Source organism: Eretmochelys imbricata, chromosome 3 (genome assembly GCF_965152235.1).
Source record: "Eretmochelys imbricata isolate rEreImb1 chromosome 3, rEreImb1.hap1, whole genome shotgun sequence".
NCBI classification, from domain to species: domain Eukaryota; kingdom Metazoa; phylum Chordata; order Testudines; family Cheloniidae; genus Eretmochelys; species Eretmochelys imbricata.
In genome coordinates this window covers 55,860,975-55,888,450 of record NC_135574.1, presented here as the reverse complement: position 1 = coordinate 55,888,450, position 27,476 = coordinate 55,860,975, and the positions used below count along the sequence as shown (strand labels likewise).

General features: G+C 43.1%; 1 protein-coding gene across 1 annotated transcript in view; it reads right to left on the bottom strand.

Moving 5' to 3' along the window:
• COL19A1 (collagen type XIX alpha 1 chain) overlaps positions 1-27,476 on the bottom strand; it is a 315,760-nt gene that overhangs the window by 12,570 nt on the left and 275,714 nt on the right. The window contains exons 44-46 of the mRNA XM_077812674.1: positions 18,266-18,427; positions 17,051-17,117; positions 9,377-9,505 (exon numbers count right to left, since the gene is read on the bottom strand). Coding sequence (XP_077668800.1) covers positions 9,377-9,505; positions 17,051-17,117; positions 18,266-18,427 — 358 coding nt within the window. The remainder of the gene's footprint in view (positions 1-9,376; positions 9,506-17,050; positions 17,118-18,265; positions 18,428-27,476) is intronic.

Here is a 27,476-nt window from a genome sequence, read left to right as displayed (position 1 = left end):
TTCTGTAAACATTACTGAATTTCAAGTCAATAATAAAAAAACCCTCAAAACCAATAATATATACAGCAGTCCACATAGGCACACTGTATGAGTGAAAATAGTATAAACAATGGCTAACTGTGTTTAAGTACATATACAAATGAGTATTTTGTACATATTGGCATAGTAAGTTTCAATGATACCAACATTTAATAAAACATTTCTCAGGTAACTTTTCTAAAAATAATGCTTTATTTTACAGTGTGAGAACAATAAGAAAAACATGTAAGTATATTATTGGAGCACCTTTCTGAAACAATCCAGTATTTAACTCTTGCAATAAAACAGTCGATTTTACGTGAGGTATATTTTACGCAGAAGTAGGTCCCATGATTCCACTTCTGGAGGATAATATTTCAACCTACCTGAGCAAATTTTTAACAAACTCATATGAGGCACAGAGGAATATTACTATCCACCTAAGCAAGGTTTTAGGTTTATTACAAAAAACCCAGACACAGATACGATGCTGTGTATTTTCTGTTGGCAGAGTTACAACTTCAGTAACAGGTTTTAATTTAATTCAAAAAGCTCACAAAGGCAACAGGTTTCCTAAAGACTTTTAATTGTGTTCTGGAAGTTTTATTTTGTTGTAATTCTTAAAACAACAAGTACCCAAAAGATATAGGTACATCAGTATCCTATGTGGATAGTTTTGGTAAACACTGAGTAGTGTGCAAAAACATATATACTAAAATGGTAAAGTGCTGTTTTCTTCTCATAGACTGATTTGACTGGAATTTTATATACAGTTTCAATATAGTACTAACTGCCAATATCATCATCATTAATAGTCTGTCAGCAGCATCACTACTCAATTACATGCCTGAGCATTTTGGAGGAGAAAAGTCACTGAATTATTTAATTCAGAAAAGCTTCAACAGGATTTTTTGTATGCAGTCCTGAGTCTCTTCTCCCCTCCACTGATACTCATGGGAGTTACATGAGTAGTGTCTAGAGATATATAAGGCTCTTTAGCATACATGAGAAGGTAAAGGACAACAATGCCAAAATATCTGGTGCATTTTACTGTGTAAAAAATCTAGATATTAAAGATCTCTTATATACAAGAGACCATATCATAAACAGTTGTAAGAAAAAAATTCTCCTGTCTGATCTCCCATGGATATTTTGTGTGTAGGGCCAGTTCAGCCAAATCTGTGGTTGCAAGGATCATGTTTACTGCTGATGCTCTGGTGTAATATGGTATGAAAAACAAACTGCTTCATACAGAAAGAGCTCTGCCCTTCCTTTCTTGCTTTCAGTTACACCTGTGCAAACTCACTTTAATCAATCGAGTTGATTAAGTTAATTACTATAACTTTGAACAGAATATAGCCTCACATGAATGCTACTGCGGCAAATAACACGTAAATCAATTGCATATATTTTTGTATGCCATTTGTTTCCTTTAAGATTCTGCATATAGTATAGTAAAGTCCACGGAGTACCAATTAAGCTGTTGTTTTACATTTCACTGGTAGCACTGCCTTATAGTATTATGTTACAGTATTCGTACTGTATATTTACTTTTAAAAAATTAAAAAGAAATGTAAAAAACTCGCAGTCACTATTACATTTAGCCTAAGAGCTTCACTGCTACTCCTATATTCCAGCATCTGTGCTGCAACTTTTTGTTGATATTATACCATTTCACTGCAATCCTAATGTAACATCACAATTATTTGTACCTGATACATTTTGTCTGATGCACCTACCAATGAGGTTAACATCAGTTTTTCCTTGCATTGTAGGAACATGTATTCTTGCCAGCAAGTTAAAGAAGTATGGGCTGGACGAATGGACTATAAGGTGGATAGAAAGCTGGCTAGATTGTCATTCTCAACGGGTAGTGATCAATGGCTCCATGTCTAGTTGGCAGCTGGCATCAAGCAGAGTGCCCCAAGGGTCGGTCCTCGGGCCGGTTTTGTTCAATATCTTCATTAATGATCTGGAGGATGGAGTGGATTGCAACCTCAGCAAGTTTGAAGAAGACACTGAACTGGGAAGAGTGGTAGATAGGTTGGAGGGTAGGGATAGGATACAGAGGAACTTAGACAAATTAGAGGATTGGGCAAAAAGAAATCTGGTGAGGTTCAACAAGGACAAGTGCAGAGTCCTGCACTTAGGACGAAAGAATCCCATGCACCGCTACAGACTAGGGACCGAATGGCTAGACAGCAGTTCTGCAGAGAAGGACCTAGGGGTTACAGTGGACGAGAAGCTGGATATGAGTCAACAGTGTGCCCTTGTTGCCAAGAAGGCTAACGGCATTTTGGGCTGTATAAGTAGGGGCATTGCCAGCAGATCGAGGGATGTGATCGTTCCCCTCTATTCGACATTGGTGAGGCCTCATCTGAAGTACTGTGTCCAGTTTTGGGCCCCACACTACAAGAAGGATGTGGAAAAATTGGAAAGAGTGCAGCGGAGGGCAACAAAAATGATTAGAGGACTGGAACACATGACTTATGAGGAGAGGCTGAGGGAACTGGGATTGTTTAGTTTGCGGAAGAGAAGAATGAGGCGGGATTTGATAGCTGCTTTCAACTACCTGAAAGGGGGTTCCAAAGAGGATGGATCTAGACTGTTCTCAGTGGTAGCAGATGACAGAACGAGGAGTAATGGTCTCAAGTTGCAGTTGAGGAGGTTTAGGTTGGATATTAGGAAAAACTTTTCCACTAGGAGGATGGTGAAGCACTGGAATGTGTTACCAAGAGGTGGTGGAATCTCCTTCCTTTGAGGTTTTTAACGTCAGGCTTGACAAAGCCCTGGCTGGGATGATTTAGTTGGGGATTGGTCCTGCTTTGAGCAGGGGGGTTGGACCAGATGACCTCCTGAGGTCCCTTCCAACCCTGATATTCTATGATTCTATGACTCTATGAACATTTTCAAGGCTTGCAGGGAACAATTCTGAGCTTCATTTAAAATTTTATGAATCTGCTCCCAATGGTCTAGTGATCCCTTAAGTATGAATGTTTTTTTTTAAAATTTGAGCACTGAAGCACTTACACACTGGTAACCTATACCTTTACTCTTCTCAAAAAGCAATGGCAGAACTGCAGTTTAAAATAACCAATCCCGTGCACATTATCTCTCTGGTATACCAGCTGTGCACAGGAACATACCCTGCTGAATCTAGACACACATTCACATAACATGCTACCTTTCTGAGGCTAGACACACATGTATGTTACATGCTTCCCTGAAGAGTCTGTCTACTACATTTGTAATGGTCTCTGTCTGCTCAGTATTTTAAATTTTGTTGCCTGCACCCAAGAATGAAATGAACAGGCATAGCAGGGGAGGGCATCTAGTGCTTGTCTGTCCTCTTTGGTTTCTCACTGCTGATGTAGGGGTAGGTAGGTCAAACTTTTGCTTTTCCTTTCCTTTAAAGTGCAATTTTATGTTAACATGTCTATTTTTTATGCATCAGAGGTGGGAATGCCTCTCATTTAGCTCAAGTCTTGTTATTTTATATACTGAAACAGTGTACTGAAATGAAGGGTAAAGTATGTGGGAATCCTGTATCAATGGGTAACTACTTTTACTTAAGAATAAAGCACAAAAAATAAGCTTAATTTTTCTGTGTGTATAGCTATCATCTTCACTTCTTGAAACTCACTAACTTGAAGTAATTGATATTATCGTTTGCTACTTCTGAGAGTATCTACCATGTACAATCTCATTGAACAATCTAACAGTGGGATTAAAGTTGACCATTTACAGTGATCTGAATATTTAGATAATGAACAAGTCACTGTTGTAAAACTCTAATCCCTTTTCTTGCCTTCCTTGATCCTTTATTCTTGTTTGTTCTTCTTATTCTGAGCTCATCACATTTTTCAAGCTTCAGTCAAGGGTTTGCTCTTATCAGTATTAATAGTCTTTACTCTTCTTTTAGCTCTCCATGCCACACATCTTCAGATTTGCTTTCATGTTCTTCATTCCAGTCTGACTTGCTCTGACTCCAGAGCAGACCAAACTAACAAAAGATAATAATTAAGAACTACCTATACATATACTGTAAATTATATACTATCCCCAAATCATTTTTATATATTTTATAAATTCTTCTGCCATCCTTTCCCTATTAATTTCCCATGCTAGTGTGGTTTGTGCTGAAATAAAGGAGAATTCAATTATAATGAGCTCAGTTTCTGTGAAACTACATCTATAGTGAAGGACAGTACAGAAGAATCAAAGTCCCAAATTGTTTCAGTGCACTGCATTGTGCAATTTGCAGTTTTGAATATAGTGAAAATCCAATTACTGTGAAGCTGTTTTGTGAAAATAAATGACTTCACTGTAAGAGAGATACATTATAGGGGGAATATTCTTTGCCTTCAGTCTTTTCTCATCAGTGTTGTCTCTGGATCAGAGCTGCAAGAACTCAGACTTAGAGCTCAAATCTTTGCTTTTCAGGAGATAACATATCTGATACACATTTCTAGTAACCAGGTTAAGAGCTACAATTGAGCATTGGTATAGTTTTTCTTCCATGTGAATGTGTTTTGAACCAAATCACTTCTATAGCAGGTTTAGATAAGCTATCTGTCACTATCTAAACATTATCATTTATTAGAATAAAATGCATTGATTAGACATTTTTAATAAGTAAAAAGAAAAGGAGTACTTGTGGCACCTTAGAGACTAACAAATTTATTTGAGCATAAGCTTTCGCGAGCTACAGCTCACTTCCTTGGATGCATGCAGTGGAAAATACAGTGGGGAGATTTTATATACACAGAGAACAAGAAACAATGGGTGTTACCATACACACTGTAACAAGAGTGATCAGGTAAGGTGAGCTATTACCAGCAGGAGAGTGGGGGGAGGGGAATCTTTTGTAGTGATAATCAAGATGGGCCATTTCCAGCAGTTGATAAGAACATCTGAGGAACAGTGAGGGGGGAGAAGGGGGGAAATAAACATGGGGAAATAGTTTTACTTTGTGTAATGACACATCTACTCCCAGTCTTTATTCAAGCCTAAGTTAATTGTATCCAGTTTGCATATTAATTTCAATTCAGCAGTCTCTCGTTGGAGTCTGTTTCTGAAGTTTTTTTGTTGAAGAATTGCGACTTTTAGGTCTGTAATCGAGTGACCAAAGAGATTGAAGTGTTCTCCAACTGGTTTTTGAATGTTATAATTCTTGACGTCTGATTTGTGTCCATTTATTCTTTTACGTAGAGACTGTCCACTTTGGCCAATGTACATGGCAGAGGGTCATTGCTGGCACATGATGGCATATATCACATTGGTAGATGTGCAGGTGAACGAGCCTCTGATAGTGTGGCTGATGTGATTAGGCCCTATGATGGTGTCCCCTGAATAGATATGTGGACACAGTTGGCAACAGGCTTTGTTGCAAGGATAGGTTCCTGGGTTAGTGTTTTTGCTGGGTGGTTGCTGGTGAGTATTTGCTTCAGGTTGCGGGGCTGTCTGTAAGCAAAGACTGGCCTGTCTCCCAAGATCCGTGAGAGTGATGGGTCGTCCTTCAGGATAGGTTGTAGATTCTTGATGATGCGTTGGAGAGGTTTTAGTTGGGGGCTGAAGATGATGGCTAGTGACGTTCTGTTATTTTTTTGTTGGGCCTGTCCTGTAGTAGCTAACTTCTGGGTACTCTTCTGGCTCTGTCAATCTGTTTCTTCACTTCAGCAGGTGGGTATTGTAGTTGTAAGAATGATTGATAGAGATCTTGTAGGTTTTTGTTTCTGTCTGAGGGGTTGGAGCAAATGCGGTTGTATCGTAGAGCTTGGCTGTAGACAATGGATCGTGTGGTGTGATCTGGATGAAAGCTATTTCCCCAGGCTTATTACCCCCCCTCCCCCACCCACTGTTCCTCACACTTTCGTGTGAACTGCTGGAAATGGCCCCCTTGATGACCACTACAAAAAGTTCCCGTCCTCCCCCACACTCTCCTGCTGGTAATAGCTCACCTTACCTGATCACTCTTGTTACAGTGTGTATGGTAACACCCATTGTTTCATGTTCTCTGTGCATATAAAATCTCCCCACTGTATTTTCCACTGCATGCATCCGAGAAAGTGAGCTGTAGCTCACGAAAGCTTATGCTCAAATAAATTTGTTAGTCTCTAAGATGCCACAAGTACTCCTTTTCTTTTTGCGGCTACAGACTAACACGGCTGCTACTCTGAAACCTGTCATTATGCAGGGCACTGAATTTAGCTGTATGGAGTGGAAATCTATCAACTTCATGAAAAAACTCATATAGATACAGACAGACATCATCTTCCTTTCCAAATGCAAACAGATGGACATCATACCAAAAGGACTGAAGGTAAAAAATCCATTACAATCTAAATACTACACAGACTGTGCTGACAGCTGGTGCCACACACTCTCAAAGAAACCGCGGAACCACCTGATCAACATCCTCTGTAGCAAACTGGGAAAGATTAAGAATGAGCTCTCAAAACTGGACGCTCTCATAAAAAAACAACCTTCCACACAAACTTCCTCGTGGCTGGACTTTACTAAAACTAGACAAGCCATTTACAACACACACTTTGCTTTTCTACAAAAGAAAAAGGACACTAAACTATCTAAACTACTACATGCCACAAGGGGCCTTAACCCACTCAGCAATATTGTTAATCTATCCAACTATACTCTTAGCCCAGCAGAAGAATCAGTCCTATCTCGGGCCCTCTCCTACTGCCCCTCCACCACCACGAACATGATACAGTTCTGTGGTGACCTAGAATCCTATTTTCAACGTCTCCGATTCAAGGAATATTTCCAACACACCTCTGAACAACATACTAACCCACAGAGACCTTCCTACCAAGACTACAAAAAGAAGGATTCTGGGTGGACTCCTCCTGAAGGTCGAAACAACAGACTGGACTTCTACATAGAGTGCTTCCGCCGATGTGCACGGGCTGACATTGTGGAAAAGCAGCACCACTTGCCCCATAACCTCAGCCGTGCAGAACACAATGCCATCCACAGCCTGAAAAACAACTCTGACATCATAATCAAAAAGGCTGACAAAGGAGGTGCTGTCGTCATGAATAGGTCGGAATATGAACATGAGGCTGCTAGGCAGCTCTCCAGCACCACTTTCTACAAGCCATTACTCTCTGATCCCACTGAGGGTTACCAAAAGAAACTATACCATCTGCTCAAGAAACTCCCTGAAAAAGCACAAGAACAAATCCGCACAGACACACCCCTAGAACCCAGACCAGGGGTATTCTATCTGCTACCCAAGATCCATAAACCTGGAAATCCTGGGCGCCCCATCATCTCAGGCATTGGCACCCTGACAGCAGGATTGTCTGGCTATGTAGACTCCCTCTTCAGGCTCTACGCTACCAGCACTCCCAGCTATCTTTGAGACACCACTGATTTCCTGAGGAAACTACAATCCACCAGTGATCTTCCTGAAAACACCATCCTAGCCACTATGGATGTAGAAGCCCTCTACGCCAACATTCCACACAAAGATGGACTACAAGCTGTCAGGAACAGTATCCCTGATAATGTCACAGCAAACCTGATGGCTGAACTTTGTGACTTTGTCCTCACCCATAACTATTTCACATTTGGGGACAATGTAGACCTTCAAATCAGCGGCACTGCTATGGGTACCCGCATGGCCCCACAGTACACCAACATTTTTATGGCTGACTTAGAACAACGCTTCCTTAGCTCTCGTCCCCTAATGCCCCTACTCTACTTGTGCTACATTGATGACATCATCTGGACCCATGGAAAAGAAGCTCTTGAGGAATTCCACCATGATTTCAACAATTTCCATCCCACCATCAACCTCAGCCTGGACCAGTCCACACAAGAGAGTCACTTCCTGGACACTACGGTGCTAATAAGCGACGGTCACATAAACACCACCCTATACCAGAAACCTACTGAACGCTATGCTTACCTACATGCCTCCAGCTTTCATCCAGACCACACCACACGATCCATTGTCTACAGCCAAGCTCTACGATACAACCGCATTTGCTCCAACCCCTCAGACAGAGACAAACACCTACAAGATCTCTGTCAAGCGTTCTTACAACTACAATACCCACCTACTGAAGTGAAGAAACAGATTGACAGAGCCAGAAGAGTACCCAGAAGTCACCTACTACAGGACAGGCCCAACAAAGAAAATAAGAGAGCGCCACTAGCCATCATCTTCAGCCCCCAACTAAAACCTCTCCAACACATCATCAAGGATCTACAACCTATCCTGAAGGACGACCCATCACTTTCACAGATCTTGGGAGACAGGCCAGTCCTTGCTTACAGACAGCCCCGCAACCTGAAGCAAATACTCACCAGCAACCACCCACCACCCAACAAAAACACTAACCCGGGAACCTATTCTTGCAACAAAGCCCGTTGCCAACTGTGTCCACATATCTATTCAGGGGACACCATCATAGGGCCTAATCACATCAGCCACACTATCAGAGGCTCGTTCACCTGCACATCTACCAATGTGATATATGCCATCATGTGCCAGCAATGCCCCTCTGCCATGTAAATTGGCCAAAGTGGACAGTTTCTATGTAAAAGAATAAATGGACAGAAGTCAGACGTCAAGAATTGTAACATTCAAAAACCAGTTGGAGAACACTTCAATCTCTTTGGTCACTCGATTACAGACCTAAAAGTCGCAATTCTTCAACAAAAAAACTTCAAAAACAAACTCCAATGAGAGACTGCTGAATTGAAATTAATTTGCAAACTGGATACAATTAACTTAGGCTTGAATAAAGACTGGGAGTGGATGTGTCGTTACACAAAGTAAAACTATTTCCCCATGTTTATTTCCCCCCTTCTCCCCGCCCCCACTGTTCCTCAGATGTTCTTATCAACTGCTGGAAATGGCCCCCTTGATTATCACTACAAAAGGTCCCCCCCCCGCCACTCTCCTGCTGGTAATAGCTCTCCTTACCTGATCACTCTTGTTACAGTGTGTATGGTAACACCCATTGTTTCATGTTCTCTGTGTATATAAAATCTCCCCACTGTATTTTCTACTGCATGCATCCGAGGAAGTGAGCTGTAGCTCACGAAAGCTTATGCTCAAATAAATTTGTTAGTCTCTAAGGTGCCACAAGTACTCCTTTTCTTTTTGTGGATACAGACTAACACGGCTGCTACTCTGAAACCTTTAATAAGTAAATACCACACATTTACTATGGGTAAATTTATAGATCTACTCTGGAAATGCAGTAGTATTGTTTTAAAAGTTAATCATTAGGAAGCTAGATATGTAGTTCTAATTTAACTATCATTAGCAAGTATATGAAGACTAAAATCAGAATATCTATGAACATTTTATTAGAAACCCTACCTTGAGGTCCAGGTTCTCCTGGTGGCCCTGGTAATCCATCTTTTCCTGGTGGACCTGGTTTCCCATGACCGTGGGAAGCTAACATTGCAGCTGGCAGCTTCAGTTGGGATACAAACTGAGCCATCCTCTCTTCATTAACAAAGGACATAGAAAAGAAAATGTGTAAGAGATTTAGTAGCATAACATATGAAAATCACTAAAACCCCAGCCTCAATTTCCAGACTAATCCAGAACTAGTTACCAGAAGTGATTTTCGATAATCCTTTAAACAGTTAATACCTTGATCTTACGAGCACTGAGAACCTTCAACCTCTTTGACTTTAATGGCAGGAGTGCTTACACCTCCCAGAGCTGAGCACTTAATGAATAAGCACTATCACTAATATTCTGCTGTACATTTTTTTTTACACTATTTACAGTTCCCACCATCTGCTGGTGATAGAAGTATACAGATACATGACTATAGAACAGACAGTATATAAGCAGAATGAAATTCACTCCTGTGGAGAGAGTCCACACAAGATCTATAATTCCACTTAAGGTTCAAAAACAGGGTTTAAGTTGGACTTAAATTGTACACATCCTTGTACTGGCTGCCCTCTGCACTGGGGTGAATTTCCCTCTCTGGTTACCTTGGCATTATACTAACTTTCAGAAAAATGCTGACCTGATGGAGTGTCTGAAGTGTCGAACCTTAAAGTGACCACATTTAAAAATAGAGCCAAGTCAAAGTTGTCAGACACTTGATTTGTCAGAGAGGTGCAAATAACCCATTTCCCAGAGTGGAGAACGAGGAAATGCTGACTTCATTAATGAAGAAAAACCACTGAGATGTGAGTTCCACTAAGTCTTGCTGGCTCACTCCCTCTGAGATACAGGAATTGAAAGTGGTATATTCTGGATTTAGCTTTTGGGCTAGTTGTTGGAGTGGCAATGAAACTGTTTATGGTGGTTGGGCAATTTCCTAATTACAACCATGTCTGCTGCAGAGATTTTCAATTTAAAATATTAATATTACAAAAGAATCAGACCAATGGTCCATCTAGCCCAATATACTGTCTCTGACAGCCGCCAGTGCCAGATACTTCAGAGGGAATGAACAGAACTAGGCAATTTTGAGTGATCCATCACCTGTTGTCCAGTCCAACTCCTGGTCAAAGTTTGTTAGTGTATAATTTTGAATCCATTCTAATGTTGTGGATTCGAAACTTTAACTCCAAGTCAGAACATTTCTAGGCATGAATTCCATTCAGAAGAGAATTTGAATAAAGAGCAGCACGGGCAGAAAATAAAATATTAAGGTGAAAAATGGAGCAGAGAACAGGCAAAGTACAATTCTATTTTGAAATACAACTGTTGGGTTTCCTGCATATGTCTGACTCCAAATCACTGTACTTATGGGCGTGGATCTTCTGCACAGAAAAACATATGCACAAATGACTTTCTGTAGCATGCAAGTTCTGCTTTTTTAATATTTCTGTGCAAGAATGACAACATACAAACATAGGGCCTGATCCTGTAGCCAATCCAAGTACAGAACTCCCATTCTCATCGGTGGGAGTTCCACTTACAGAGTGACTACAGGAACAGGCTCACACCAATCTTGTAACAAACTGATTATTATTCTGAATCAGTTTGGCCCAGTTGTTAGTGCCTGGATTGACATGTTAGAGGGACAGGTTTGATTCCTGAGCTTTGCAGGGCTTAGAAGGCTGCACACTCAACCCTAACTTTGCTCCGCAGTAACCACTATGGCAGAAGGGAAAGAGGGAGCTATATCAAGCCATCAGAAACTAAGCAGAGCCAACTGATGGCAGGGAGGAGAAGGCCTTGGGAAAGTAAGTTTCCACTGAGGACTGGAAATAGGAAAATTCTCTCTTAAGGCTATACTAATTTATTCCTCAAACAGGAAAAAACAAACAGACAAACAGGCCTTATTGGTGTTCAACGTCCACACCAAAACTAGTGCTAGCTGTGAATACAAACAGCAGAGCATTCCCAATTAAGGTCAGAGAAGTTAGTGTACATGCTAGAGCTGATTGATGTATTTGTTTAAATAATAATCCTTTTTTGGTAAGTGTTCATGAACCAGTCCTGTTTTTTTCATGTGTGTTTGCTATTTTTATATAAGCGATGAATAGCTTCCACAAATATTTTTCAAACTATGAGTTATCATTAACGGTTTGCTTTGACTATTTGGTTATCATCGTTCATGCTGCAAGGAGATCTGCCAAAATGACATGGTATTACTTCTGCTCCCTGACTAGATAACTAACTTTTTAAATAGAACAGCAAATGACTACATTGCGAATTAATGGCTGAATAAACTGGCCTAAAATTCACGAAACATTCACAATTTGAAAATATTTTGGTAATTCATGACAGAGGCTGAACACTCAAAATAAGACAATTATTGCCTTGAGCCAATATCTCAACTCCTTTTAAAAACTGTTTAATATTTCTTAAATAAAGAGGAGACATAAATAAGGAAAGATGTCAAAGAGTAAAGAGAGTATCAATGTATATTTCAACACCAAGGACTGAAGTTAACATGACACAATTCCATCTGTAACACACAGCATGCAGAAAAGCAGTTAACATGCATATCTTTTCTAAAGAACTGTCATCATAACTCTTTAGGTTAACTTATTTTTGGAGAAAGGACAATTAAATAGATATTTTGGAATGAGACAACTGTGCAAAAAGTGAAGTTTAAGTACGTTTCTAGATTGTCTGTCATACATATGATATACTATATACATTATTACAGCTGAAGTTAAATGTTAAACTAGCTAACAGTTATAACTAATAGTTAAAACAATTTTAGCTAATAGTTAAATCTAATTAATATTTTATGTATATCTATTTACACATGTATTAATACATTTGGCAATACGTAAACAATTTTGGTTTAAAATACTTTACATATTTATTAGTTATTATGTTTCTCCTTTATAGAGTAGTTTTATTACAAAGATTAATAACAAGACAGTTTTTAACAAACATTATTCTCATCCACTTGTTGCATCATTTATTCTTTTGCACACGGTAGTCGAGATATTTATACGCTCAAGTTTTATGTAGTTTAATTGCAAACATTGGTTATGAGAACCAACTTACTTTTTAAATATAATTATGATTATAATACATGTAATTTCATGAGTTTTATAACACAGAGATAAAAATGGGCAAATAAATGGGCATGGGTCTAATTGCAGTTTAAAAGCTGAATAATTTTAAATATTCTTTATATTTGAAAAACATCTGTAGACTTTCCATCCCAGCTGCCTTAGCAGGTTGATTGCAATCCGGTTTAAATCAGTCTGTGAATGGCCAGAAATGTGTGCATTAGCTGTAGGATCACCAGGTGTCCGGTTTTTGACTGGAAAGCCTGGTCGAAAAGGGACCCTGGCGGCTCTGGTCAGCACCGCCCACCGGGCCGTTAAAAGTCTGGTCAGAGTGCTGCAGGTCTAAGTCAGGCTAGTCCCTACCTGTCCTGGAACTGTGCTCTGCCCCAGAAGTGGTCAGCAGGTCTGGCTCCTAGGTGGGGAGGCCATGGGGCTCTGCATGCTACCTTCGCCCCAAGCACTGGCTCTGCACATCCATTGGCCAGGAACTGCAGCCAATGAGAGTGTTTAGGGGGGTGCCTGCAGGCAAGAGCAGTGTGCAGAGCCTCCTAGCCCCCCTGCCAGGAGCCGGACCTGCTGGCTGCTTCTGGGGCGCGGCGCAGATGCAGGACAGGCAGGGATCCTGCCTTAGCCCCGCTGTGCCACTGACCAGGAGCTGCCCGAGGTAATCCTGATCCCCAACCCCCTGCCCCGGCCCTGAGACAGCCCCCTCCTGTACCCCAACCCCTGCTCCAGCCCAGAGCCCTCACCCCCCATTTCACGCCAACCCCCTGCCACAGCCCAGAGCCCCATCCTGCACCCCAAACCCCTCATCCCCATCCCTACCCTACAGCCCACACCCCCAGCCCAGAGCCCATACCCCCCTCCTGCACCCCAAACCCGTCATCCCAGGCCCCATGCCAGAGCCCACACCTCCAGCCCAGAGCCTGTACCCCCTCCCACACTCCAACCCCCTGCTTCAACCTGCAGCCCCCTCCCACATTCTGAATCCCTCATCCCCCCTAACCCGGAGCCCCCTCCTGCACCATAAAACCCCTCATCCCCAGCCCCACCCCAGAGCCTGCATCCCCAGTTAGAGGCTATGTCTACAATGCAGAGTTTTGTTGCCAAAGCTTTTAATTAAAACACTCTTGTGTCAGCAGAGTGCATCCACACTAGCAGCTCTTGCATTGACACAGAAAGCAGGGCACTGTGGGTAGCTATCCCACTGGGCAATTGGCCGCAGGGTGCTTTGGGAAGGGTTTGGAATACCTCATGGGACAGGCACAGCGTCACATTATTCCACAGCCATCTTACTAGAAAGCCAGCTGCTTTTCAACTGAAGTGGGGGAGGGGGAAGTATGTGACCGGGTGTGTGTGTGTGGGGAGAGACAGAGACAGTGTGTGTGTTGGGGGAGTGTGTGAGAGAAAGGGTGGGAAGTGTGTATGTGTGAGGCTAGACCCCCGGTCCTGCCCCTTCTGCCCAAGGCCCCACCCATACCCTGTCCCTTCCGCCCCCCCATCCCGCCATAGCCCCAAACTGCCCACCCCACAGCTGAGGAGCCTCGGCTGAACCTCCCCAAGCCGCCAGCCGTCCCACCCTAGCCATGCCAGCTGGCCTGACCTCTGGGCCGCCAGCTGGCCCGAGCACCAGCCAACCCCCAGTCTGGCTCGAGCCTCCCTGGACCGCTGGCCAACCGAGCCCTGAGCTCCAGGCCACCGACCCGATCTGAGCCCCTGCTGGCTTTGGAGGAGAAGAGAAGCAAGGGCAGTGCCTCAGAACGGAGAATGGGCAAGGCCACGGCCTGGGTTAATGGAGACTTAGCCTCCCCTAGCCTATTATATGAGCCACCCATGGTTGTGGGAGTACGTATGTTGGGAGAGTGAGTGTGTTGGCATGCTGTCTCTAAGTGCAGACTGCCGCAGGAAGCAACCAGTCCTGAAGTGGGGAGAGAGGGACATCCCGACATCAGCCCTGCCTCCCTCCCTGACTCTGTACAGCATAGCAGTCTCTAACATGCACACACACATCTGCCCCTGCTTGCCTGCCTCTGTGTTCGTAGCGTGGAAGGGAGAAGCATTCCACATTAATGATTTGCTCTACACAAACGTCTATACTGCCAGAAAAAGCTTTATGCCTCTCGTTAAGGTGGTTTTGTTGCTGAAACTGAAGAGTTTTGTCACCAAAAGTGGCATTGCAATGTGTACACCACCACTGTTCTGTCGCCAAAAGCTGCCTTTTAGTGACAAAACTCTGCAGTGTAGACTAGGCAAGAGAGAGAGAGAGACAGACAGACAGACAGAGACACACGCTGACCACTCTGGGATGGGCAATGCAGTCTGAGGGAGGGAAAGGAGAACCTAGCCATGTCCCTGTCTGCTCCAGAGCCTGAACAGTGACACGGAAAAATCTGAATGCAGCTTTGGCTATGCTCATTGACCTCAGAGTTATGCCACTACTGCCCAAAACTGATGTAAGCTCCTAGCATTCTGAGTTCCTCCCTACCTGCCTTGGGCTAGGTCAGAAATGCTACAGCCATTCATGGTATTTGGTGCTTCTGCTTCCAGCCCTGACTAGAAACCATAAGGATAGATGTGTATAACATGAACAATAGATTTTTTTTTTAAGTGAACCTCAACCCAGTGGCAGTTTGGCCTATATTTGTATTTTGGGTTAATCTTTGGGGGTAATTAAATATTTTTATTTTATCCAAATCAGTTCACCCATCTTTAACAGAGAACAAACAAGCAGGATAATGGTTCACTACTTAAGAAAAAGGGCTACAATAAATACAGAATGACTGGAATTGTGCCTTAATGAACTTGATGAACCAATCAAAGCACATAATTGAAAGTCCTCCAATGAGATGTAAAGAAAGTCACATAACCCTAACACAATTGAATTTTTGTGAGAAAAATAAGGAGTGTAAGGCAAAAAGTACAACCAATGGGAAACTGAGAAATCAGTAGATGTAAGAATCTGGAAACACAGAACACAGTTTACCTATCAGAGTATGGCATAATAAGAATAAATATGTAAATACCATATATCTTCATTTAAAATTACTAACAACCTTCATTTAATAGCTATACCTTTACCATCTAAGACACAAGGGAAAATAATTAAATTTAATAAATACTACCTTGTTTTTGAAGCTGCTTTTGATTTAAAGCTAATGGCAGTTAATGTAATTTAACAGACGCTGTGGCTTCATTAACAACGTATATGAACTGTTTTCTTTTAAATCAAAACACAGTTAATGAGGAGCTTCTGAATTAGTTGGAAATAAAATTGCACAGTCCTAAAAGTTGTCCAGTTAATTCAATAAGACAATGGGAAGTTTACCTTGTGGGATCAGGCCCTTCATATTCCAACTATTATTTATTATTTTTCAAATTTTAATTTCTATTCTTTTTTTTTTTACTTTTGCTATTGCTATTAACATTTTCAACAATCTTTGTTTTTTAATGTTAAGCTGTATTACATGAGAAAGTGTTCTGGTTAACAGATTTTTGAACATGCAGTAACAGTTATTTGTTTGAATATGATTGTATTAGATAGACTTTCACTTTTATAAGAACATAAGAAAGGCCATACTGGGTCAGACCGAAGATCCATCCAGCCCAGTATCCTGTCTACCGACAGTGGCCAATGCCAGGTATCCCAGAGGGAATGAACCTAACAGGTAGTGATCAAGTGATCTCTCTCCTGCCATCCATCTCCACCCTCTGACAAACAGAGGTTAGGGACATCATTCCTTACCCATCCTGGAAATAGCCATTAACGGACTTAATCTCCATTAATTTATCCAGTTCTCTTTTAAAGTCTCTTATAGTCCTAGCCTTGACAACCTCCTCAGGCAAGGAGTTCCACAGGTTGACTGTGCACTGAGTGAAGAAGAACTTCCTTTTCTTTGTTTTAAACCTGCTGCCCATTAATTTCATTTGGTGGCCCCTAGTTCTTATATTATGGGAACAAGTAAATAACTTTTCCTTATTCACTTTCTCCACACCACTCATGATTTTATATACCTCTATCATATCCCCCCTTAGTCTCCTCTTTTCCAAGCTGAAAAGTCCTAGCCTCTTTAATCTCTCCTCCTATGGGACCCATTTCAAACCCTTAATCATTTTAATTGCCCTTTTCTGAACCTTTTCTAATGCCAGTATATCTTTTTTGAGATGAGGGGACCACATCTGTACGCAGTATTAAAGATGTGGGCATACCCTGGATTTATATAAGGGCAATAAGATATTCTCTGTCTTAGTCTCTATCCCTTTTTTAATGATTCCTAACATCCCATTTGCTTTTTTGACTGCCGCTGCACACTGTGTGGACGTCTTCAGAGAACGATCCACAATGACTCCAAGATCTTTCTCCTGATTAGCTGTAGCTAAACTGTATAGTTGCTAAACACTTATGATACCTAAGTGTAAATAGTCAATCAAGCAGAAAGGATGTTCTTGCACAATTTTTTAGAAAAGGTACACAAAGACTATACAGAAGTAAACATCTAGGACAGAAGATAAGATTTATATTTAGTTGTACAACATTTGATTTCCTTACCTTCAAAAATCCTAAGAACCTCTTGTTTGATGTATTTTTTCATTTCTTCAAATGAAACTGTGTCAGCCTGATGGAGAAACAAACAGGGGACACAATCAGTAATCTAAAAATGTGGAAACAGAACATGCTGAAAGCAACATGTCTGATGCTGCTGAATAGATACATTTAATCACGGGATAGTGTAGTACACAAAGCAAAACACGTACAGCTTTTGCTAGAGATTAAATACTGAAGAGAAGTTAAAGTGTTTAATTAGCTGCAAAGGCTGTTTATTGCAGGTACATTATAATATTATGAACAATTACTGATCCTATGAAATATAACAGCAACATTTTCAGATTATATCATTAAAATAAGCATGTTTTGTGTTATATGTTTTAGCACAAATTTGTCACTATCAAATCTGTGAAAGACTTTCTAAAGATGTCCAGTAAAGTTGTTTTATCATTCTCACCCTTTGTATGTCACTTGTCTATTTAGATTGTCAACTCTTTGCGGGGAGGGATTGTCTCTTATTCTGTGTTCCTGTAGCACAATGAGATTCTAATCTTGATTGGGGACTAGCTACTTTAGTACAAAAAATAAATAACAATAACAAAAATAATATCATCAATGCTGATATGATGAATAACTCAAACCATAGGAGGGTGAAATATCCATTGTCTGAATGATTGTGTCTTCCAAGTTAATAAATATTCAGAACACAATGGTGTGTGTGTGGAAAAAAACAGATGGCATGTGAATGAAGCAATGCAGCATTAGGAAGTATTTAGTGTTATTTTTAGGTACTAATTTCTGGGGAGAGGGCTGGGATGTGTTTCTTTCTTACATACTTTAGCTTATATTTTAGGTCTTTATTTTATGAAGCTTCACCTATAAAACTAATTGTATTGAGTAATCATCTATCCAATTTGTCAAAAGCAAAATTTAATTAATTGAACTTAAGCTATTTTCAGTCTAGCAGAGGCTACCACAGTTCAGGTAAAGAACACTAACAAACCATCAAATAAAAAAGGAAGACTAAAAATGATGTCTTGATTGTTTGCACTGATTTTTTTTCTTTTGATAACTGAACAATTACACAGCTCAAAGTAACTTCAGTATTTGTGATGTGTTGTACTGGATATGTATGGATTCATTTCTGCTCCCCAGAACACACAGCGTTTATTTCTCTAGGTTCCACCAGCAACCAACCAGAGCTCTTTATTTTCTTACCGGAAGACCTGGAGGACCTGGGGAACCGTGATGACCTGGTGATCCTGGGTAGCCTCTGTCTCCTGGTGGTCCAGTAGGTCCTATAACCCCCTTTTCTCCTGGAAGGCCAGGTTTTCCTCTTTCACCTTGTGGACCTCTGTCCCCTGGAATACCTTGATCTCCCTATTCAAAATAAGAATCATAGAGAAGATTGTTGTTATATATTAATCAACCAATGTGAAAACTCAATCAAGAATGTTGGGAAGAAACTTCTTCTCTCCTGAATGACACTGGATGTCCATTTGGAGAGGTAATCATATTTGGAAAACTATTCAGAAGCTGATGCTTTCTTTGAAAAACAAAGGAGATAATATTCTCTTTTCATCTGTTGTAATGTTTACATTCAATGACAAAGAAAATCATAGGTGTTGGAAGTGGGGGTGCTGGTGGTGCTGCTGCTTCCCCTGACTTGACGTGGTTTACATCATACACAGGGTTTACAGTTTGGTTCAATGGCTCTCAGCACCCCCACTATACAAATTGTTCCAGCACCCCTGAAGAAAATGTTGATGTACAAGAATGAAATAAAAGACCATTCAGAAGGATAACACCAAGCATTACTGGGTTTCAGAACATGGTCTCTCTCTAAGATCGATGAAAATAAAATTAAAAGCTCTTGGATCGTTATGCTTGATCAAGAGCCTAGCAGTTTTCTTTCTATCAATCGATCACACTTTTATGGTCCCCTCTGCCATAGTATCTGAGTGCCTCACAATCTTTAATTAATCCTCACAACACGCCTTGAGGTAGGACTATCATCCACATTTGATTATGGGGATCTAAGGCCCACAGAGACTGAATGACTTGCCTAAAATCACATGGGATCAGGTCAAACTATTGAACGACTAGAACCACAGAAAGCCTAACCTTCCTCTCTCTCTCTAGTGAAGACTTACAGCAGACCCTAATAGCAGCAGGTTGTAGAGCAGGGGTGGGCAAACTACGGCCTGCGGGCCGGATCCGACCCATGAGCCGTTTTAGGCCGGTCCACAAGCCCCTCCTGGGGCACCGGGGCGGGGGCCGCACCACATGGCTCCCGGAAGCCGTGGCACGGCCCTGCTCTGGGGTGCAGGGTTGGGGGCCGCACCGCGTGGCTCCCGGAAGCAGCCGCATGGCCCCGCTCCATGTGTAGGGGCCCGAGAAGGGACATGCCACTGCTTCTGGGAGCCGCTTGAAGTAAGCGCCGCTCGGAGCCTGCACGCCTGAGCCTCTCCCCATGGCCCAACCCCCTGCCCAAGCCCTGATCCCCCTCCCGCTCTCCAACCCCTCGATCCCAGCACGGAGCACCCTGCTGCACCCCAAACCTCTCATCCCCAGAGCCTGCACCCCCAGCCGGAACCTGCACCCCTTCCCGCACTCCTGATCCCCCTCACGCCCTCCGAATTCCTCGGTCCCAGCCCAGAGCACCCTCCTACACCCCAAACTCCTCTTCCCCAGTCCCACCCCAGAGTCCACACCCCCAACCAGAGCCCTCACCCCCTCCCGCACCCTAACCCCAAATTTGTGAGCATTCATGGCCCGCCATACAGTTTCTATTCCCTGATGTGGCCCTCAGGCCAAAAAGTTTGCCCACCCCTGCTGTAGAGGGTAACACACGAAACAGGGTAGAAGGGATACAAGATACATATAAATAGGCTAACAGGAGTTATACTGTAAAGAGAAAAAAATTGCTAAACGCTAGTAGTTCAATGAAATGTTAAGGGGAGCTGAATACGAATTAGCATTCAGTACAGCAAGTATCTACAAGCTGTGCCTAAATGGGAGCTGCACTGGAATTTGACTTGTGTTCTCAATGGGACATTCCTCCCTATTAAACTGAGTGTAGCCATATGATGCATTGCAGAACTCTGTGGGCTGCATTTGTCGCATAGGCCATATTTTGGCCACTTCTGCTCTAGTGCACACAAAAAGGGAAGGGAAAGAAATATATCATAGCAACACAGTTTCTACTTTGCATAATGTTGTGTGGAAGGTTGGTTTTTTATGAGAGTATCCAGTTTTGAAAGCTCATTCTTTAATCTTTCCCTGTTTGCTGTAGAGGATGTTGATAAGGTGGTTCTGCAGTTTCTTTGAGAGCATGTGGCACAAGCTGTCAGAATGGATTTTTTACCTTCAGTCCTTTTGGTATAATGTCCATCTGTTTGCATTTGGAAAGGAAGATGATGTCTGTCTGTATCTGTATGAGTTTTTTCATGAAGTTGATAGATTTCCACTCCATAAGGCTAAATTCAGTGCTTTGCATAATGTTGTGTGACTGAATGCATCCGATGAAGTGAGCTGTAGCTCACGAAAGCTTATGCTCAAATAAATTTGTTAGTCTCTAAGGTGCCACAAGTCCTCCTTTTCTTTTTACAGTTTCTACTGAGTCAGTTGATAATAAATCAGTGGGGTATTTATGTGCCATTGTCATGATACTGTAATAAGGAATATATAGACTTAATATACCAGGCACAAATTAGAGAAAAGAAATACAGTAGACATTTGAACAGATTTGGTATTTGACCCTGATGGTAAAACTATAAGAAATTAAGTGCATATGTTTTTCTGGACTTGGTGTGTTCCACAGTTTCAATTCATCAGAATAATAGCAGATAGAAGAAGTTGTATCCGATGAAGTGAGCTGTAGCTCATGAAAGCTTATGCTCAAATAAATTTGTTAGTCTCTAAGGTGCCACAAGTACTCCTTTTCTTTTTGTTTTTAACGATTTACTTCCCTGAAAACAAAACAAATCAAAGGTCAATGTTTCAGCCAGCAACAGCTTTCATCAGGTCTTGTGTTTCTGGCTGAGATGTCACTTGATTTGTTTTGTATGAAGGAATTACATCTTTAAAAATGACTTAATATATTTGTTATTAGTCTGCTGAACTTAAGCTGTGGAACAGAATGCAGCAAGTCATGCATTTGGACTGCTAATGAACAACTGATGGCCCTTAAGGGTCACTGACTCTCCTTGCTGAACCACTTAAAATTAATGTTAAGTTACACTATTGGAAGCGACTAGAACAAAGAATTTATTAACTTTTTTGGATGAAATCCTTAATGTACAGTAATAAGAGTAAAGTAAACAAGTTTATTAGATGGATTAATAGACTGCAATACAATGAAGTACTGGTTAACTATACAGAGGTTTGAAGTATTACTCACTCACAGTAAAATTGTAACTGTACATTGTAGGAGTAAGAACACATACTTAAAGACTGCATGATAAAAAGGACACAGAGAAAGGGAAGGATGTACTGTTAGAGATCTCTTTTTATCAGTCATTTGACCAAATCTCTGATTTCCAGTGAGTTAGAGCTTATTAATCACTATAATTAGAGCTTCAGTATAAAGACCCTTGTGATTTGTGATATTTTACTGAATTAATTGAAATCATAATGAATTTCTGACTGGGGTTTAAATTGTCGTTGGTAAGTGTGCAGACATAATGAACTGTGGAAAGGCTGTAACTGCAAAAAAACCCCAGTTACCTACCTTTTGTAACTGTTGTTCTTCGAGATGTGTTGCTCATGTCCATTCCATTCTAATTGTGTGTGTGCCCACGTGCCGGCCGTCAGAGATTTTTGTCTTAGTGGTTCCCGTACGGCCGGCTGTGGCGCCCTGTAGAGTTCCGCGCTCATGCCATGGTATATCAGGCGCTGCCAGCCGACACCCTCTCAGTTCCTTCTTGCTGACAACTCCGACAGAGGGGCAGGAGGCTGGGTAATGGAATGGACATGAGCAACACATCTCGAAGAACAACAGTGATGAAAGGTAGGTAACCGTTTTTCTTCTTCGAGTGCTTGCTTGTGTCGATTCCATTCTAGGTGACTCGCAAGCAGTATCAATGGAGGTGGACAAGAGGACGTGGTTCGGTACCGTGACCACTCGGTCCAGGGGGTGTCTGCTGGGAATGTAAACCATTGCCAGCCATGTCTGCAGGGGTTGCAGATGAAGCTGGGCACGACTGACCACGTATGTGCATGCTGCCATGTGGCCCATCAGCTGCAGGTACGTGTGGGCCGTGGTGATCGGGTGCCTCCTTACGTGGACAATGAGATCTAATGTGGCCTGAAAGCGTGCTTCCAGAAAGATGACCCTGGCTCGTGTGGTGTCGAGAACTGCTCCGATAAACTCTATTTGTGGGACTGGCGTTACCATGGACTTTTCTATGTTTATTAACAGGCCCAGGTTGCTGCAGGTGGAGTGCACCAGATCGAGGTTTCTTTGCATCTGCTCCGGAGACCTGCCCTTGATGAGCCATTCGTCGAGGGATGGAAAGATCTGGACCCCCGAACATCTGAAGTAAGCTGCTCCTGGCGTCAAGCATTTCATGAACACCCTGGTGGCCGAGGACAGGCCAAAGGGTAGCACTGTGAACTAGAAGTGACGCCCGGCCACTATGAAAAGCAGGAAATGTCTGTGTCCTGGGAATATGAAGACATGGAAGTAAGTATCCTTTAAACTGAGAGCGGCATACCAGTCCCCCGGATCAGAGAGCGAATAATGGAGGCCAGGGAGACCATGCGGAACTTCAACTTCCTGAGAGACTTGTTGAGGCCACGTAGGTCCAGGATGGGTCTGAGGCCCCGCTTGGCCTTTGGAATTAGGCAGTATCGGGAGTAGAATCCTCTTCCTTCTATTTCCTGAGGAACCACCTCCACAGCCTCCAACTCCAGGAGCTTGTTGACTTACCGAACCAGGAGTTGTTTGTGAGAGGGGTCCCTGAAGAGGGACAGGGAAGCAACGGGCAGGAAGGAGAGGTTTCCAAAAACTGCAGGGTATAGCCTCGAGCTACTGTGTCCAGGACCCAGTGGTCTGACATAGGTTGAGCGGTAGGGAGAAAGGCAGTTGAGGAAAGGATGGGCAGGATCCATCTGGATGACTGGGGCATCGCTACCGAACACACCTTCAAAACAATCACTTTTGGCCCCTCAGGTACTTAGCGGGTCTGGGCTTGGCAAGTGAGTGGGAGGAAGAAGGGAGGTGATGGCTAAACTCAGCGTCCCTTCTTCTTACAGATCCCTGATGGACTTGCCAAGGTCTCGACGGCAGTGGAGGCCAGAATGGCTTTCTGGCAGACTGCGGGGTATGCATGCCCAACGAGCGAAGGGTAGCTGTAGTGTCCTTCAACCCGTGTAGCCTGGCATCCATCTGATCAGAGAACAGCCCAACTCCGTCAATGAGGAGGTCCTGAATTGAGGCCTGCATCTCCTGGGAGAGGTCCGCCGTCTGGAGCCAGAAGCTGAGTCGCATGACCACAGCCAATGCGACCACCCTCGCTGCTGAGTCCCATGCCATCTGCAGGGAACATTTGGCTGCCGTGGTACCTTCCTTAACCAGGGTGCCAAACTCCTGAGCCTGACCCTCAGGAAGGAATCCTGGAACTTTTTAAGACTGTCGCAAAGATCAAAATTGTATTGGCCCAGCAGGACCTGATGGTTCACCACCCAGAATTGTAGGCTAGCTTTTGAATAATTTTTTTCTGCCAAATAAATAGAGATTTTTGGCTTCTTTATTTTTGAGAGTAGAGGCAGTGGGAACCTGCTTGTACTTTTCGTTGGCTGCAGACACAACCAGCGAGCCCAGGGGTGGGTGGGTATAAAGGTACTCAAAATCTTTGGTTGGCACAAAATATTTTTTCTCGGCCCATTTTGAGGTGAGCAGGACTGAGGATGGAATCTGCCACAGTGACTTGGAAATCTTGAGGATCCCGTCGTGTATGGGCAGGGCATCCCAGGCAGGCATGGAGGCTGAGAGGACATTGAAAAGGATGTCCTCCTGCTCAGTCATCTCTGCACCTTAAGCCCCAAGTTCTCGGCCACCCACCACAGAAAGGCTTGATGTTCTCTGAAGTCTTCCGGGGGGCTAGCCCAGGAAGGTCCTGCAGGGCCCAATCCTGTCGTTGAGACTGGGTGATGGGCTGAACTGAGCCTCTGTGCCAGAGGAACAACCTTCTAGTTACCAGGGAGGAGCTGTCAATGCCTGAGTCTGTTTACTGGTCAGAGCTACCGGTGATTGCTGGCCAGGCTTAATTGACCAGTGACTGTATCGGGGAGTGTGGTCCTGGTGTTGGGGAGATCAGTGTTGGGGGGACCGGTGTCATGGAAACCAGCAATAAGATGGGCAGCATTCCCATGGTGCCGACAATTGGGACCAACGTCTAGAGGTAGATCAGTGAGAGGGTGAATGATGTTGGTCATAGTATGGGGAGCATCGACCCTGTACCAGACAGTAGTGCCAAGGAGACCGGGAGGAGAGTCAGGGTGACCGAAGACGAGATTGGTACCTGTCTCTGGATTCTCTATGCAGTGGAGATCGATGTTTCTTGTCTGGTGACTGCCGGTGCTCCCACGCCCCTTGAGGGGTCTTAGCGGCAGGCTTGCCTTCTCGGTGAGCCTTAGCCTGTTCCTGAAGCACCAAGGTGGAGACCTGAGCTCTCTCAGTGCCTGGGCTTGGGATGACGATGGTGCAGGCAGGGTTGTGGGTCCCATACCGCTCTTAGGAGTTGGTGGTGGAACTTTAAGGGGGCTACGAGCCCCAGTCGTGGAGGCACGCTTGCGTGGCTCCGGAGAAGGGTGGCAGGCGGACCTGGGCCCTTTGCTGGATGACCCCTGGCCCTTCTTGCTCGGTGCCAGAGACAGCTTTTTAGCCTTTTCTTCGATACTGGCAATGGCGAACAGTGCCGGGAAGAGCCAGGTGACGGTGATGCACTGTGCATGAAGACTGGGGCACTCGGTGCGGCCTGCGTGAAAGGCTCGGAAGCCGGACAGAGGGCAAACTCCATCTGGAGAGCCCTGAGGTGAATATCCCTCTCCTTTTGGGTGTGGGGCTGAAAGTTCTTGCAGATCCAGCAATGCTACTTGATGTGTGACTCCCCCAAGCACTTAAGGCAGCTGTTATGGTGGTCACCCACAGGCACAGTCCTGCTGCAGTCCGAGCAGGGCTTAAACTCAGGAGCCAGCGGCATGCCCCGCCTGGGGCAAGGTCTCCGCTGTGACCCTAACTATCTAACACTTAACAACTACTTAACACTATCAACAATGTACAAGAGGCCCGAAGGCCCGAAGTCCAAGAGACGAAAACTTCTAGCTCTTGTCAAGCAAGAGAGGCGCTCTGACTGACCGCCATAGGCGGTAAGAAGGAACTGAGAGGGCATGGGCTGGTGATGCCTGATATACTGCGGCATGAGTGCTGCACTCTAGAGGGTGCCACAGCTGACCCTACGGGTACCACTAAGGCAAATATCTCCGGTGGGTGTGCGCACACCTAGAATGGAATCGACATGAGCAAGCACTCAAAGAAGAATCCCCAAACCCTGTAACCTCACCACCCAGTATATTAATAAAAACAATGAGGAGTCATTGTGGCACCTTAGAGACTAACAAATTAATCTGGGCATAAGCTTTCGTGGGCTAGAACTCACTTCATAAGATGCATGGAGTGGAAAATATGGGAGCAGGTATAAATACATAAAAAGATGGGAGTTGCCTTACCAAGTGTGAGGTCAGTCTAATGAGACAATTCAATTAACAGTAGGATGCTAAGGGGGGAAAATAACTTTTGTTGTATTCTCTTCGCAAAAGAATAAATGGACACAAATCTGACATCAGGAATTATAACATTAAAAAACCAGTAGGAGAACAAGTCAATCTCCCTGGTCACTCAAAAACAGGCCTAAAAGTGGCAATTCTTCAACAAAACAACTTCAAAAACAAACTCCAACGTGAAACTGCAGAACTGGAATTAATTTGCAAACTGGACACCATCGCATTAGGCCTGAATAAAGACTTGGAGTGGTTGGGTCATTACAAAACCTAAACCTAATTTCCCCCTACTGTTACTCACAACTTCTTGTCAACTGTTTGAAATGGGCCACTCTCATTACCACTACAAAGGTTATTTTTCCTCCCTTGGTATCCTACTGTTAATTGAATTGTCTCATTAGACTGACCTCACACTTGGTAAGGCAACTCCCATCTTTTCGTGTATTTATACCCGCTCCTGTATTTTCCACTCCATGCATCTGTTGAAGTGGGTTCTAGCCCACAAAAGCTTATGCCCAAATAAATATGTTAGTCTCTAAGGTGCGACAAGGACTCCTCATTGTTTTTGCTGATACAGACTAACATGCCTACCGCTCTGAAACCTGTCACCAATCTATCAATGTAACCTGTCCCAAACTGCTAACAGTAGTGCACATTTAAGACATCAGAGTGGCACAATAACATTCTCTTATAGCTATGTATTCAGAGAATACATTAACATGATGTTTTTTAGACAGCTTCTCTGTCAGTATTACTGAAGCACATTAATTTGCAACCATTTAGGTTCTCATGGAAGTCTACTGAGCATGCGTATTGTATTTTTGGGTGAAAACAATATAATACATCTGAAGGCGGCTTTGCTGCACATGCATAATTAATCCAGCTAATTCACCTTTGTAAGGTGTGCAAGTATTTAACAGCGCAGAAAACTGTGGGGTCCTGGTCCATGGCTAGTTGCCCAGATGCTACTAATAAATAATAAATGCAATGAAGGTTCCAGTGGAATCCTTGTCTCAGTCATTGTGGAACTTGTAAGGGGGGAAGAGACTAGGAAAAGGATTATGCCTGCTTTGAAGGATGTGGCTGAAGAAGCCCAGCGCTGATGCAGTTTAGGAGCTCTGCAGAGAGTGGAGACAAAAGTGCTTTCTCAAGTACGAAGCATCTAAGATTTGTAGGAGAGGGCTTCTCTCTTGCAGACTTCCTAAAGCATACAGGAAACGACTGGAGCATCTTGAAAAATCTAAAGTAGGGGAAGGATCCTGATGTCATCCCCAGATACAGATCTCCTACAATCTTCATAAAATGGGCTCCTTCCTGATTCTAATGGGAGTTCTGCTTGAATAAGGACTGAAGGATCAGGCGCAATGTACTAGTTTTTCCTTGGCAAACTGAATGCCAGAGAAGCATTCTAAAATGAGAGCGATGAGAAAATCCTGTTCTGGAGTGAGTGTACTGAAAGCTGGAAGAAGAATAACCATCGGTATGATTTCTCTTTTTTAGATTGAAGTTGGGTCTGTTGAAGTTTCTTCCAGGCCCAATTCTGCTTTGCCATCATTATGAATTCAAATTAGACTATGAACAAAATAGCAACCTGAAATAAAGTAGAATTACAAGAAGCCTGATTTAAGAGTTTCAGTGACACAAA